A 16,200-nucleotide genomic window follows, 5' to 3' on the forward strand; every position below is an offset into this window, starting at 1 on the left:
AAGGGTTCATGCAGGAAATGCAAGTTGAATGGAAGGCTGGAGCTAGTTTGGGAAGGGCGTGTATCTCATGGTAAAGGGTTTGGACTTATAACTACAGAGAGCAGAGTATAAAGAAAAAAATCAAGGTTCTAAAAAGATATAAAGACATGATCTAAGGGAACAAAATAAGATTTGTGAAGAAAGGTTAAAAGGCCAGAGGTTATTCAACCTAATACACTTCAAGCCCAGGAAGGCATCTTCAATAGACTGAAAGTTAGAGCTGAAAAAAAGATTAAGTATTCAGCTTTGATGATACTACAATAAAGCTTCCAGTGAGTAAAAAACACTGGGAAAACAAGTAACTCCACCAAAAAGGGCCCAGGAGCTGACTAAGCGTTGGGAGAAGGGACAGAAGCCCAAATGAAGGGCTTAAAGAAGGAAAAATTGACAGTGTTGAGAGCAAGACCATTTCTTGCAGCAAAAAGTGATATCTCTTTTGCAGAGAATATTTTATAAGAGAGGCTCACTTCCACAGGATGGCTCAAATACAGTCCTGTCTGACCCTCTCAGAACGGTGTATGCCCCTTTCATCCCTTGTAATTCCATAATCCTCAGTCCGTGAATGGAAGAAATATGGTCAAACCAAACAAATTCAGAACACTGAACATTATTTACTTGGAATAATCAGGGGAAGACATGTCTAAATCACAAAAACTTTTAACGAGGTTAGTGCTATTATTTTCTAATACACGTACTAGTGCCGAAGGCTAAGCAAGTATTGTCAATGGTGTATAAACTTTACCATGGTGGAAGTAGTATTGTTTATAGGCAACCTTCTTTCTTAAAATAAGTCAGGAATTTGTACTGCAATTGTGAATTCTAAATTACTTAGCTAATTTCTTCATTAAAAAAAAAAGCAATGACAAATTTAAGGAGAGCCCCAAAACTTAAGTACAGCAAATGACCACAAGTTCCCAAACTGCAGAGTTTAAATTAGCATGTTCTCACCACACAGGACGTATCAAACACATGACATTTTAAGGGAAAGAAAAACAACTGGCACTTTGGGTGGCTGTTGACCCTTCCTGGCAAATTTGTGAATTTGTTTCTAAAAATTTAAATTTTTAACTGATCGAGCGTGAAGGAAAGAGTACCTGGTGGATGGAATCAGGTTGAGCAGCCCATTCAGAACGTAGCTGAACTCTGCATGTTCCTGAGCCACGAGCGCCACGAGACCTTCACAGCAGGCTGTTCGAACCACCGCATTATCACTGCAGCACTTTTCCCACAGCAAGTTCAAAGCAGGAGTCTAAAATCAAACCAGGGTGAAAGGACACTTCAGATGAGCAGCAAATGCATACGCATTCCGAGCCATGCATCAAAGGGTAATTCGTTCACAGGAGGCTGGCTTTCCTCTGCAAAGACGACGCTGTTGTCACAGCATTTTGTGGAATACGTGAAAGTCGGTTTTCCAAGCGAGGCAATGGATGGTTCTGATAAAATAAAACTCTCTTATCTGGTGTCTTTGCTGTAAAATAAGGCTGGCTGCAGACAGGTCTGACTTGAGTTTGAACAACAAGACAGAGCTAACAGGGGATCAAAACTATTAGGTTGGTACAAAGTAATTTTGGTTTAAAAGCTTAAAAATAATTGCAAACACCACAGTTACTTTTGCACCAACCTAATCACACTTGGCTATAGCTCAGGGCGCTATCAAAGCCATTTAACCACACAAACAATACCAGCAGATCAATTAGTCTAAGTTGAACTCCAAATCATACCTATGCTTCAAGCCCTAAACGACAATAACATTTTCAGAAAACGTTCCTGCTTTTCTACCATCAACCTCTATCACCTACATGTACCCCGCCACCCCCACAATGTCCCTGACCAAATTTACTGAAGTCTAATGTGGGCCCAGAGGGAAGAGAGAGAAGTAGGACAGGCGACCAGCAAGCTGCGGGTTCCATGGCTACCAACAAGTTTTTCTAAACTGTTACGCCCAAGAGATGGTGATTCCCCATCCACACACACACCATGAATCTGTCACCTCTCAGAGAAAAGTACCGGAAGGGTACATAAGTAAATATAAGTTCTTTATTTCAGAAAATCCTATAAAAGCAGAGGCTCTCACTTTCGTAACTTTTTCAGGAACCCATGATCCCCACCCCCATCCCACAAAAATAAAAGCTCACTGTTAAAGATAAACCTACATTTGAATATATTGTGGGTTAAGTCCATTTGAATTTACACATGGTTTGGGGGGTTTTATGATTTGTTTTTTGTTTTTATTTTTCTTTGAAGAACATATAATGAAGCAATGCTTCTTTCCTTTTATTGCAGAAATACATAATTTGGAGAAAAAATAGTAAGATCCCTACCTAGCTCCCATAGAGTAACTAAAAGAATGAAAATCAACATCTTATTTTGGCCGTTTTCCCACTGAAGCTGGCTCTGAGAGCCTTTTCAATCTTAGGATCTCATTATAACAGAATAATATAGTTAACAGTCACTGCAGGAAAGTAATATTTATATTTCAATTCTTTTATTCAGAAGGGAATTTTATTCACCTGGATGGACAATATCAAAGGGCTCTAAATGTCATCACTCCATTACTAAGGCAGAAAAACAAAATAAATGAATAAAAAACTGTTGCTTCAGGTAATACTGCATCCTCATGGAAGTGAATATTCATTTATTAATAGAGGAGGAAACATTTAGTTACAGGGATTGACAGTCAATAAATTCTGGCGGGTTAAGTAAAACCGCTAGATCTTGTCAAGAGTACATAATGTGATTATAGGCAGGATTAAGATCAGGGTTCTAAGAAAACCTAATTTATAAAACTACATATATAACACATAAATGCCAATTAGTGAAGTACATCCCTACATTTCCTTCAACATGTCAGCAGAAGCTGTAAAGAAATGTGCCTTCGAGTAACTAATCAAAAGGAATGTGAGAGAAAAGAAATCTATTTGTTTCTGTTGTGAGGGGAAAAAAATCTTTTTTCTATCACCTATATTCTCCATAGAGTTTACCTTAGACAGAGCATCAGCGTGTTGAAATACACAACGCTGGTCAACCAAACCCAAGTGGTATATATCTCAGTAAGCTGGCATTGCTTCAGTTCTTAGCATTCACCTTCCCTGTGCATAGTACAGAATATTTCCTCCAGCTCCAGTTGTCAATGCATGACCTTTCCAACTTAGAGCTCACATATGGGGCTATCTAATCATGAGATATCTCCCATACCCAAACAGAACTACTATGTTCACTTTCTCTATTAAACAAAAACATCCCCTCAGAGCTAACCCTATCAATCTTCTCTCAAGTATGCCTACCTTCATTCCACCCATGTTATTTTTCATTAATAGTCCTAAGAATACTCCCCTCACTCTTATTCCTGAGTCTGTTTTCAAATTTTAAAATTTGAAAGAATTGGGAAGAAAAATGTAGCAAACCAAAAAAAGGCACGTGGGGGGGGCAGGGAGGGGGAAGGCAATGGACTTCTTACAGTTCAAAATCATGTCTACAGTGACCTGAACTGTGAGGAAACAAAACAAGTGCATATGTGGTCTGAATAGAACTAAAGCAATATCTGGATAGGACTAAAGCACAAAGTTAAAACACTGACCTGGTTTGTGGATTGATGGATCTTTTCTGAAAAACCGTTTTCCTTTAGGACTGCAACAATAAGATGACCCACAGCCTAAAAAAACAACAACAACAAAAACAAACAAACAACAACAACAAAATTAATGAATACATGTCCTTAAAAGTTCTCTCCAAATAGTGCATTTGAAGGTAACTAGTATTAATACTAGTTGATATGAGTATGAGTATGCCAGATAGTCAATTGGTAATAAAATTCCAATTCATTGAGCGTGCGCTATGTAGAAGGCACTGAATTAGTTACTGTCTATATATAGTGTCTTATCTTTATAACAACCCTCAAGGTAAGCATTTTTAATCCCAATAAGCAAACTAGAGTTCATAGATGTTAAGAAAATTGCCTGATTTTCAGTTCAAATTGCTGTCAGTGTTAGAAGATAACTTGAGATTGCTTAATACATGAAACCATAAGACAAATGAGAAACTCCACAGCTTTTAAAATCATCTTTGCATCGAAATGAACTCCATCATGCCTCACTGTGCCCTTACCGAAGATGGAGAAACGCATCCTCATCTGCATGACTACGGCCCACACAGATCTGAACCAACAGGACTCCTGCGACCACGACCATTCTCCCTCCTCTAGGCTTTATGAGTCAATTTCTTTATTATTTTTTCATGGGTTTTAGCCCTTTAACAGGCTTCCAGTCTCATAAATCTCTAAAATTTCCCATATCTTGCGTTGGTCCAAAAGCCCAAAATTAAGATTCATATGGGAGTGTGGATTACATAAATACCTAAATATCATTACCTCCTACCACCTCGACCTCATTCTCCTAGCTCTTCAGCATGACCCAGCACTGCTCTGTTAGAACGTAAGCTAGCAACAATGACAACCATTCTGTGTATGGGTTGGGAAATACTTTGCAACTGCCACAACTGTTGATACCGCACCTGGGACCAATGTATGATACAGCTGTGAACAAATACCTGTCAGTCTTGCAAAGTCTCCAGAAAAGCTCAACTAAAAACACAGTACCCACTCCTTCGTTTAGTTTTGTATTTCACACGTAAATGCTTAAAAACTTCAATACTGATGGTCTCGGTTTTGCAATACAAGTATTCATTTACATAAATATTAGGTTTAGATCTATTAACTGTCTCTTACCTCCTAGGTAAAGGGATAGTAACAAGTATTGAGGACCAATGAATAGTTTTGGTTCCTGTTTACAAAATATACCATATTTCATTGAATGTAAACTGGCCATTAACTGCAAAATATGACATTATTTTATGTACTACAAAGACAGGAAAAAAAACAGCCAATTAATCTATGTTATACAATGTTTCTTACAATTTAGAATTCTGTTTTTATATTAATGAAAGAGCTTTTCCAGACTCATTTAGAAAATCATGGCCAAGTGCAAGCAATACCAACTGTATAAAAACTGCTGCCATCAATTACTAGATGCAACCTAATTTCACAGATGTTAGTTAAAATGTGAAAAAATGTGTGTGAATCAATGAAATATGGTGCTAACACAGAGCAGTGGTTACAAAAGAACAATAAGAAGTATTCACAAAGGAGAGGGCACAATTGCAAGAACCTAATAAAACCAATATGAAACACAAAAGGAACAAAAAAAGCTATCATTCATATTCAGAAAAAGGACTAAGAGAAAATAAGCTTAATAATAAACATCTCCCCACTGCCTACCAAGTTCAATTTCTCTAATTTAACTTTCAGTGTATCCGTCTAACAAATCAGAGGCTATAGCCTAAGTTGATTTTAAAATACAAAATCCAAGGCTATATCAGCTTATATTGCTACTGTAGTTTTCCATAACAGAGTAGTTTAAACAGACATCCTACAATACATAAATACTTTGCGCTTAATTTAACAGTAACACACATAGGATAGGCATTTCTTGATTATCTATGCTAATGAAGGGACTCTAGGCACAGAATAACAAAAATTGTGGACAGTATCCTCCACACCTTCATCTTCTTCTTCATGGTAAGGACCTGTGCTGCACAGGATATGACTCCAACCCAGTCAGGTAGAAGGGAATCTTGCATAAGGAGTGTTCTTCTCCTCATGGAAGGGTTCCCCACTACCCAGCTAAGTCAATTCCCACAGCAGGCATCTCCGAAGTTAACTGTTGAAAGTATCCAAGACGCTGTACTGTTGTTAAGTCTTCAGGCAGGCTTCTGTTGGTCCCTTAGCTTTACTCTCACAAGAAAAGGCAGTCAGCTATTATGGTACCTTGAGTAACCAGAATGCTTCTGGTTAGCTGAAGGCGAACTAGAAAACCATCTTTGTTTTAACCCCAATAATTGAAAAGCTCTCTAAAATAAATCTCTTGCCTGAGTTAGTATACAGATTGAATTTTTTAATGCAGGATATTTTACTTATTGAATGTCATTATTATAAAGATCTATTATTCTTAATATACTCCTATATTGTACAGGGGTAGAATATACCTTTTAAAATATTAATCTCTCCAACTCTGTAGATGTATAACCATTTATTTCTTCCAGTTAATTAGTTATAGACCAAAATTACATACTCAGGGGTTAATAAAGGTTTTATTATTCCTAAGAAGAAAAGCATGACATAAACAGAAGCTGAGATTGGTCAATTTCAAATATTTACTTTCCTGTCAAATATAAATTTTCAAATTGACTCATTTAAAAGTTGTTTAATAAAATTATATCTCTATATATAGGAGGATAAAATAGTCAATGTTAAAAATATAAAGTTCAGGTAATAACCCACAAAAAAGGTTCATTTGTTACCATGAAACATAATACATGAATGAATCAATGAATGAATGAATAAAATTACCTGTGATTGAATAACAGAATTTGGAAATTCAAACCTTTTCCTGATATCATCAGACATTTTTGCTTCTCTTACATGTACATATGCAGATTTCTGTAACCAAAACAAAAGAATATTTGTTATTCTGGAAAGAGAGTTCAAACCAATTATTCCTCAAATAACATGAAAGGAATTCATTCCAAAGACAACAATGGAAATAAAACACAGGGCACTACAGAGTAATCCTTGGCATAACCTCACTGTTAACCACCTCAGGCCTCAAATGCCATGATTCATAAACAAACTAAAATGTTCAACAGCTCTTGGTGTTTCTCATTAGAGCTAATTTTGAAACAGATGGATTCACACTGTAGAAACAAACAAAAAAATCCCAAAATTCAAGCCTAAATAACACGATTTTGAAAGTTCAACCACATGTTTGAAATAGAAATTAATTATTTTATCGATCAAAACTTTAAGGGAGAAAGAATCAAACTTTCACAAAATTGTTTAAATTATGCCTCACTTTGGAATAAGCTTTCATTTAAGCACTAATCCAACTACTAGTGACAAGTATGAAGCCTACGTGAGCTTTTTTCAGGTAATACAGAAATGACCTAGAAACTCACACATCAAGAGACTGTTTATCTCCTAAAACAGAAACAAGCAAGCAATTAGCACCAATTTTTTATATTTGATCTCACACCTTTCATTCCTACTGGGTTCTCAAAAACAAAAACAAAAAAGTATGCAAAAAGGATGGAGATGGGCAGGTAACAAATTGGAGACACAGAAGTAATAAGAGGATTTCCTAAGAATCCCAATTGATCCAATTCCCATGCAGCACAGAACCCTCCAAATTACACTACTTTGAAAAATAGGATGCTTCAGGTCACATATTTATTACGATATCACTTTCAAAAAATTTATGTCAGTACAATACTCTAGGTTACTTTATAAAAATAATAGGCTGCAAAACCAAGCTCTCCTGTTCTCAAAAGGGGAGGTACCTGGTGCTGAATGAACCTGAGGCTCCTTCTACCGTGTTTCCCCGAAAATAAGCCCTAACCGGAAAATAAGCCCTAGGATGATTTTTCAAGATGACATCCCCTGAACATAAGCCCTAACACATCTTTTCGAGCAAAAATTCATATAAGACCCAGTCTTATTTTCAGGGAAACACGGTAACTACTTTCCTCCCTTTCTTCCAAAGCTAAACTCCCTGAGTGGATAATTTACCCTAGCTTTCTTCTTCAACATCTAGGTCCAACGTTACACCCCTAAATTTGACATTTCACAGCACTGAAACTTGTGCTAAGACTGCAAACTACGTTCCCTATCTAAATCTACTCATTAGCTTAAGCAGGTCACAATATCTTCAACTTCCCAGTTGTATTAATCTCACCTTTCTTGAAAATTTCTTCTTTTCAACTCCATAAGACATCATAACAGAATTATCTAAAGTATGTCCATGGGTAACCCAGGATAAAAAGATCTCCTCGAGGAGAAACAATGATTCTGTAGGGACCTATATTGTCATCTTGAAGATTCATTCACTCACTTAACATTTAGGTGACTATTGTGTGTGTCAGAAACTGTTCTAGGTGCTTAGGCTACATCAGTGAACAAAACAGACAGTAGTCCCTAGACTCATGGAGTTTACAGTCTAGCAGGAAAAGGTAGAGAGTAAAATAAAAAATAATAATACATAAAACATAATATGCTAGAAAGTGACAAATGCTATGGAAATAAAGGAAGTATAGTAGATAAAGGGGATGAGAAATGAGGGAGGACACTTTTCTATTTTAAATATGGTGGCCAAGGTTGCTCTTTTCTAGGGAAGGTGGCATTTGGGAGTTGATAGCCATACAGATATTTCGGGGAAACGTGGCACACGCACAGAAAACAGTGAGTGCAAAACCCCTAAGCTAATAAAGTGCTTAAGACCTGTTCCAGAAAGAGCAAAGAGATGGATCAGGCACAGACTGAGGGAGGAAAAGAATAGTAAATCAGAGTCAATGAGAAACCAGGTTGTAGACCACTGGAAGGAGTAATGCATTTATCCTGTGTGAAATGGAAAACTACTACTACTACAAAAAAAAAAAAAAAAAAAAAAAAAAGTGGGGGCCGCCCAGTGGCTCAGGCGGTTGGAGCTCCGCGCTCCTAACTCCGATGGCTGCCGGTTCGATTCCCACATGGGCCAGTGGGCTCTCAACCACAAGGTTGCCGGTTCAATTCTTCGAGTCCCACAAGGGATGGTGGGCTCCGCCCCCTGCAACTAAGATTGAACACGGCACCTTGAGCTGAGCTGCTGAGCTTCCGGATGGCTCAGTTGGTTGGAGCACGTCCTCTCAACCACAAGGTTGCCGGTTCAACTCCCGCAATGGATGGTGGGCTGCGCCCTCTGCAACTAGCAATGGCAACTGGACCTGGAGCTGAGCTGCGACCTCCACAACTAAGATTGAAAGGCCAACAACTTGACTTGGAAAAGAGTACTGGAAGTACTCACTGTTCTCCAATAAAGTCCTGTTCCCCTCCCCCAATAAAAATCTTTAAAAAAAAAAAGTGGTTAAGATTTTAATAGAATCACTTGAGGTGAGAAGTGGTCAGACTGTGGATATCTTTGAAGATAGAGCCACTGTGGTTGCTAAAGGATTAGATGAGAGCACGGGAAAAAGAAAGGATCATGGATGACTCCAAGGTTTTTGATCTGAGCAACTTTATTTTTTAATCTCAAGTCTTTGGGACATTTTACACATTAAACAATTCATATATTACTTACCATGGCATATGTTACAAAAGGAAAATATGCAGGTGCCATCAACTGAGACAGAAAAACAAGTTTTGTAGGGAAAGACCATGGATTCTATTTTGGACAGGTAAGTTTTAGATGCTTAACAGATATCCCAGTGGAGACATCAGGCAGGGAGTTGACTACATGGATCTCTAATTGGAGACACAGATCTAAATAACAGTGCATATTATGAAAGAATCTGAGAGGTTCTAAAACAAGAAGTTTGATTAACTTTGCTTAATCCAGAGTTTACAAACTTATCTCATCATGGCACCCTTTTTCCTAGAAATACTGTTAACGGTCTATACAATCAGCCTTTCCTGGGATACACGTTGGGAAACACTGCTATACAACTCCGCCTATTGCCGTCCACGCTGCTTCTTAAACTCATCTTCCTTCCTGAAGTCTCGCCCAAGACTTGCGCTCTCTTCCTTGGAGTAAACTCTCCCCGAGACTTCTTCTAGGCCCTAAATCCTTCCCTATTCTCTCTTATAAGCCTCTACAACACCAGACGTAGAAGATGTCAACAACAAAACACAGATTTTTCTCTCATAAAAACTGTTTGCATTTCACTTCATCTTTTCCCAGTTCTCCTCTCACACTTTCCTCCACCGCCGTTCTCTAAATCTGGTCAGTCACAGAGTCAACTTCATTCTTTCTAGCATCCATCTCAAAGTCTACTCCTCCTCTCCATTTCTATACTCACCGTCTGGGTTCCTCACGCTAGGCTGACTTCAGTAACTCCTTAGTCTTGCTTGACTTCATCCCATACACTGCTGCTAGATTAACTGTCCTAAAAATGCTACTTCCATCGCATCATTTTCCTGTGAGGAATTCAGACTGGGTTTTCAATAGCCTGTCAGATTAAATGCAAACTCTGATTCCTAGTGTAGAAGTGCTCCAACAACAGTCTCACCTGTATTCAACTTCATTTTCACTACTGTCTAATTCCAATCAGGCTAAAACCATTTTCAAAACGGTCCCACAGGCTCAAAATCTGCTTATTCCTAAGGGATTTTACTTATGCTGTTTGCTCCCACATAAAATGCCCTCTCTACACGTTCCCACTATTTAAAGTGGGAACGAAGTTCCCTACATAGCACATCTTCTCTGTTAAGCCTTTCTTTCCCAAGGAGCCACAGCTTATAGTAATAACCTTGCTCTATATTGCCTTCAGAACTATTGCATTTGGTCTGACCCATGCCATCAAGTGATTATTTACATTGAGATTGTTAATATTTTTCTGGAAAGGGTCAGACAGCAATTACTAGAATCTGCCATTGTAGCAGGAAGCAGCCATAGACCATGGCTGTGCTCCAGAAAACTTTGCTTCCAAAAACAGGAGGCAGAAAACTTTGCTTACAAAAACATAGCTTACTGGCTCCTGGTTTACATAATGACTATTTTTTAAATTAATTTATAAAATTTGTTGACACAGTTGCTACAACTGACATTCAAATTTGCCCCTGTGCTTCCAGGCTCAGGTAAATATATAAATAAGGGAAATTATACATCTTTTATTCTCTCAAAGATGGAAAAATACCCTTTATTATACAAAACAAACTTTTTTGTGCCCCTAAACTCTGAAGGAAATTCCTCACATTAGACTTTATATATGGAATACAGAGTGATATAATGAGCAATGTGCTCAATAACATAAGCAAAAGGGAATTTCATGTTACTTCTTTTTAAAACACACCCTGGATAAAACGATGGGTATAACATGACATGCAATTCAGCAAAAAAGCCTCAGCTAACGGGGTCCAAGTGCAGAGTTTTCAGGTAATCTACTTTCTAACTCAGTAGAAAGTAGACTGTACAGTATCCAGAAAAGCAAATGGTTTTCGACACATCACAAAATATACTTACCCAAATGTCAACAGTGATAGAACTAAATGGAAGAAAACGTGGGGTTATACTCTCTGATCCAGGCCCAAAATGGGGGAATTCCAAAATACTTTGGGGAGCAGATGAGCAGCTGGTTAGGCTAATAGCGGATTACGGCAGTGAGGAAGCCAAACTGTCCAGAAAGATGACTGTCTCCAGGAGGTGGGTGAGTGGAGTAAAACAGTACTGTTTTTATCAAAGTTACCTAAGTACAGGTGGCAGATATCTAAGCTTACAAAATATAGCCCTTATTTCGGTGTGACACTTTAGAGAAAAACACCTTTTTTAAACCTATAGTAACTTTATCTTTTCTAACAAATACTCATTAAGCATTCTCAAAACCACTATCCAAGCTGGAATGTGATTTGCTATCATCTTTGATTTGCTCTCCTTGGGCTACAAATTGTGTCTTTCATCTGACTTATATTTCAAGGTTAATCATAACCATTTGGCCTTTCAAGGTATCAACACATCCTATTCTCAGGGAATTCCACAAAAGAGTGCACATGTTTCTTAAGCATTGGCAGTGTAGCTTGTATCCGACTTTATTTTAATCTCAACTTCCCTTGGGCATTCTATACATTAAAGAAAAATAATTTACATATTACTACTTACCATGCCATTCTTTATTTAAAAAAAACCAGTGACAATATGCCCCATAAACCACGTTACAAAAAAAAAGAGTGCTTGATTTTAAAACGTTTATCTCCAACCTGTCTTTGTGCCTTTTTTGTCTGTCTAATCTAAATCAGGAAGAATTTTTAAGTTTTGAGTGAATCGAAGCATTTGTTTAACTTAAGCAACTATCATTTTAACTGTCAAGGTGTTTCAGCCCCATAAGAACACTTCCAGGAAAATAAAACTATCAACTGCACTCATTCTCAAAATAATAGAGGAGCAGCAGATAGATAAAGCAATTTAGGTGTTGATCTTTCTCAATAGTTTCTCTTAGATATGAAAATATACAACCACATATCACACAAAAGTATTTAGTGCCAAACTTCAAATGAAGGCCATAATCTGAAAAAGAAGAGAAAAATCTTTTATATTCACAAGTGCTGTGAGAAGCCAGCAGAGAAATTATGTGGGGTAACTAGCGGGGGTGGGGAGGGCAGGATGGAGCTGTCTATTGGTCAGAGAAAGACTTGACTTTGTGCACTTGACAACCAAATTCCTCCATAGGAAGGGCTTAGAGCAGCAATGGAGGGAAAGTCAGAGCTATAGAGAGCACATTCTTGAAGCTAGTTTACATGAGCAATGTCATCAGCAGACTGATAAAACTGTATATTTCGTTCACATTACTGGGACCCTGTTTCAGAGACACAAAATCCAGGGCTTTTTGTTTTTCTAACACTGTATCAACTATTCCAATTATCAGTTATGCCTTTATTTAATTTCTTCTCCCACAAATTAAGCGGTGGAAACATCTTCCTGAGGATTTTAAACACATATTTTGACTAATTTTTCTTTTTTATCATTTTTTTTTAAATAGCTTATAGAATAGCTGATGGGCACAATCAATAAATTTGAGCTGATTTTATAAATTTGTCAAGACTGTGACTCAGGGATATAGTCCAGACACTCCTAGTTGCTTTGTCCTGCCCCTTTTTAAAAAAGAAAATTGTCTATATTTTTCAACCACCCACCTTGTTCTGTTGTCCAAAATTTATATCTTTCTTGTTCTTCTTTCTGCTTAGTGTCTCACCTATCACTTCTTGGTACCTAAGGATTTCTACACATCCCCTCTAGGATCTGGCAGGTGGGTCTGTTTCATCACCCTGTATTAAATCCTGATACCTGTTAGAAACTCAAGCTTAGCCTCAGCTCTTGCTTCAAAAGCTTCAAAAATCCAACTGCCACCTGCACTCCCAAATTAACAGGACAAGACAGAGACCTCCTAACTATAGATTCATAAACTTGGAAAGATCAAGGGGAAATTGCAATGGCAAGTTTTTAAACACTAAAGATATAAGAAAACAGTAATTTTTAATCATTACATTCTCAAAGAGATCACTAAGTCATTGTTAAATTAAGCTGAAAATACTTAAATGTTAGCCAGTAATTTCAAAATTAAGCCAAGGCAGAGAGCAACTAAGTGCGGCGACAGAGCCACTTGGTCAATATTATAATCAGAGATGGCAGAACTGCATAGATGTGGCAGAGATAGCTAACTATCCTTCAGTATCTGTGCTCTTCTTCTTTATTAATAAAACTGCAGCCTGATCCGCTTCACTACATTTCCCAGCCTCGAGGGTGGTTAGGTATGAGCGTGTGTGTGATCAGGTTCTCCCCACTGGAGATTTAAGCAGATGTGACGCGCCACTTCCAGGCTGCAGACTGCTTCCTCTTCTCTCTTCCCAGCCAACACCAAGCCTTGGCAACAATGCAGATACAATCAATCATCTGCATGAAGACAATGTCTCTAGGACATGGCTGAAGAAGGAAGATGGAAGGAACCGGGATCCCTAAATGATAGCTTAGAGCAGAACTGCATACCCAGAACTCCAATTATTACATGAGAAAGAAATAAACTTCTACTTTGTCTGAGCCATTGCATGTTGGAGTCTCTTTGTCACAGTAGCTAGTGCTTCCTTAATAACACTGTGGACCTGAGTTCATCTCCCTTCCGTTCTTTTTTCACTGGAGAAATGAAGAAATTAAATGTCAGAGAGGTTACTCAATGTGCCGAAAAGGCAAGTTGTCCTGGCAGTTCAGGTGAGAAGGGAGGTTTCCTTACTTCTGACCCCATGTTTCCCTGGACCGTCAGGAGCATGAAGCATGACTGGTACAGTGCACATTACTGAGTCATGGCCCAGGAATCTCAAGATCTACAATTGAAATGCTGAGCAAATGTAGGTGACTATGAATTCTCACCGGTTGCAATTTACTAAAATACATCAAATTCCTGCCTTTACAACTGAGTTCATTCTCAGTTATAGCACATGCTATTTACTCACAGATTTTGAAACAGGAGTCTAAAATAAGATTAAAGGCAGGAAATTCCAAGTTAGATCTGATTGCTGTCCAGAACCAGGCATTAAAGTAAGAAACAAAAAGATCAACTTGAATAATGCCTGGTTTGTTACAATATTTTCTCTAGTCATTCTTAAATAATCTCTTATGTCATATATGTGTATGTTTATACATACTATACAGAAGGGTCGATGAAAAATATATTTTTTTAAATCTAAAGACTTATCTCTAGAATTTTTATAGAATACAATCTAAGTCTGGAAAGAAGTCTTCACATTAGTTCCTTTATGAGATAACTTTTTCCAACAATAATTTTAAAAATATCTTGCTCCACCAAAAGAATACTCAAATTGCTCGGTATATTTTTTAAATTAATATTTTATACTGATACAAAACCATCTTTACAGTATGTCTGTAACAAGACCGATGCCCAATCATTTTAAAGATCTTACTGACCAATAAATGTCTAATCAGAATAGCTAATATTTCCATATTCTTATTAGTTCAAATACCATTCAATTAATTAAAATTTAGTAAAACACCACAGATATATATTATAGGTATTTTACTTGTATTTCCTCCCCTCAAAAATAACTCAAATTTTGAGCACTCGTCCTCTAAAATAATTTACTTCTTAGCAAATATTAACATGGTACAACCTGAAGTATTTATGGGGTAATGATGTGACATGTGGGATTTTCTATAAAATACTCCAGTCCACATCCAAGAGAAAAAAAGAGAGAATGATAGATAAAACAAGAATATCTAAATGTTGATAATAGATGGGTACACTAAAGTTCATAACACTACTCTATTTTTACATATGTTTGACATTTTCCATAATAAAAGTTTTTTAGCCTGTCCACCATGTGAGGACAGAGAGAGAAGGCACTGGCTATGAATGAGAAATAGGGTCCTCATCCAACTATGCTGATACCCTTATCTCAGACTCCCAACCTCCAGAACTTCAACAATTAAATTTCTGCTGTTTATTTAAAAATAGTTTTTTTAAAAACCCATGTATGTGGTTCTTAGTAGGGGCAAGGCAATATTCTAGGCACTTTACCTGTATTAACTCATTTAACCCTCACCATAACCCTGTGAGATAGCCATTTTACAGATGAAGAAACTGAGGCACAGAAAAGTTAGATAACTTTCTCAAGGTCATATAGCAAGTTGGAATTTAAATGTAGGTTGTCTGGGTACATATATAGATGAAAAAGCCTGGAAAATATAAATTATGGGTAAGGTTTGTTTTTGCTTGTTCCTATTTTCTAATTTTTCCCACAAGAACATGTGTTTCCATAATTTGCATAGTTACCAAAACATGAAAATCTTTATTCAGATACTATAACATTCTTCAGAAATAATAGAAATGACTTTCTGAAACCCAAATCACTGCTCACGTAGAAATCCATCATTAATGGGTGTGTTAAGGTGAACGGCGACAAACTCGGAAAATTTTAGAAACGGTAAGAGATTAATTATTTTGTTAGCCATCTCACCAATTTTTTAAAGAAAGAGTAATATCGAAAAGAGGTTAATGTAATTTAACTGGATTCAATTAAGACCATTTAAAAACTTCCTCCATTTTCAAGGAGAAACATAATCATTTCTGAAGTTTTCTCAATCAGACTCCTGGGAAATTTTATACCAGAGTATAAAAACTCTTACTCTTGAAAAGAATTATATAGACTTATTGCAATTTAAATGGCAACATTTCTCTTGAGTGCTGCAAACTGACCAATCAACCTCATTTCGTATTTTTCATGAAAACTAAATTATTAAATTTATGTAGAACAGTTATAGTTTAGTCACTTTAATTTACATTCTTAGTATAGTGAGAGCTGAAGATCAAATGAGCAAAGGAATTTTACAGGAAGACAGTAATATTCCCTGCTGTTAATTAAGTCAATGTAGCCCAAGATGGACATGGAAAAAAATCTCCATACTCCAGTCCTGAATGGACACAATCACAAGAAACATAATCACTACACTGTTAGAAGCACCATTCTGAAAATGTTCAAATGAATGAGATGAGCAGTACAGTGTGTGAAGCAATGTCATACATGTTTCGCAAGACCCAAGATGAGAAAACATCTTTGATTGTTTATAGTCTTACATATCT

The 16,200-nt window shown here is 37.1% G+C and overlaps 1 protein-coding gene across 2 annotated transcripts in view; it reads right to left on the bottom strand.

The window, feature by feature from the left end:
• Positions 1-16,200, bottom strand: part of FOCAD (focadhesin) — a 275,278-nt gene that overhangs the window by 241,743 nt on the left and 17,335 nt on the right. For both annotated transcript variants that reach the window (XR_012495704.1, XM_019750360.2), the window contains 3 exons: positions 6,443-6,532; positions 3,617-3,691; positions 1,134-1,288 (listed from right to left, as the gene is read on the bottom strand). Coding sequence is in view for 1 of the 2 variants with exons in the window: in XM_019750360.2 (XP_019605919.2) it covers positions 1,134-1,288; positions 3,617-3,691; positions 6,443-6,499 (287 nt within the window). In the remaining variant the exon portion in view is untranslated. Of the gene's footprint in view, positions 1-1,133; positions 1,289-3,616; positions 3,692-6,442; positions 6,533-16,200 lie in introns of those variants that run through there.

The sequence above is a fragment of the Rhinolophus sinicus genome, linkage group LG04, assembly GCF_036562045.2.
Source record: "Rhinolophus sinicus isolate RSC01 linkage group LG04, ASM3656204v1, whole genome shotgun sequence".
Lineage (NCBI taxonomy): Eukaryota > Metazoa > Chordata > Mammalia > Chiroptera > Rhinolophidae > Rhinolophus > Rhinolophus sinicus.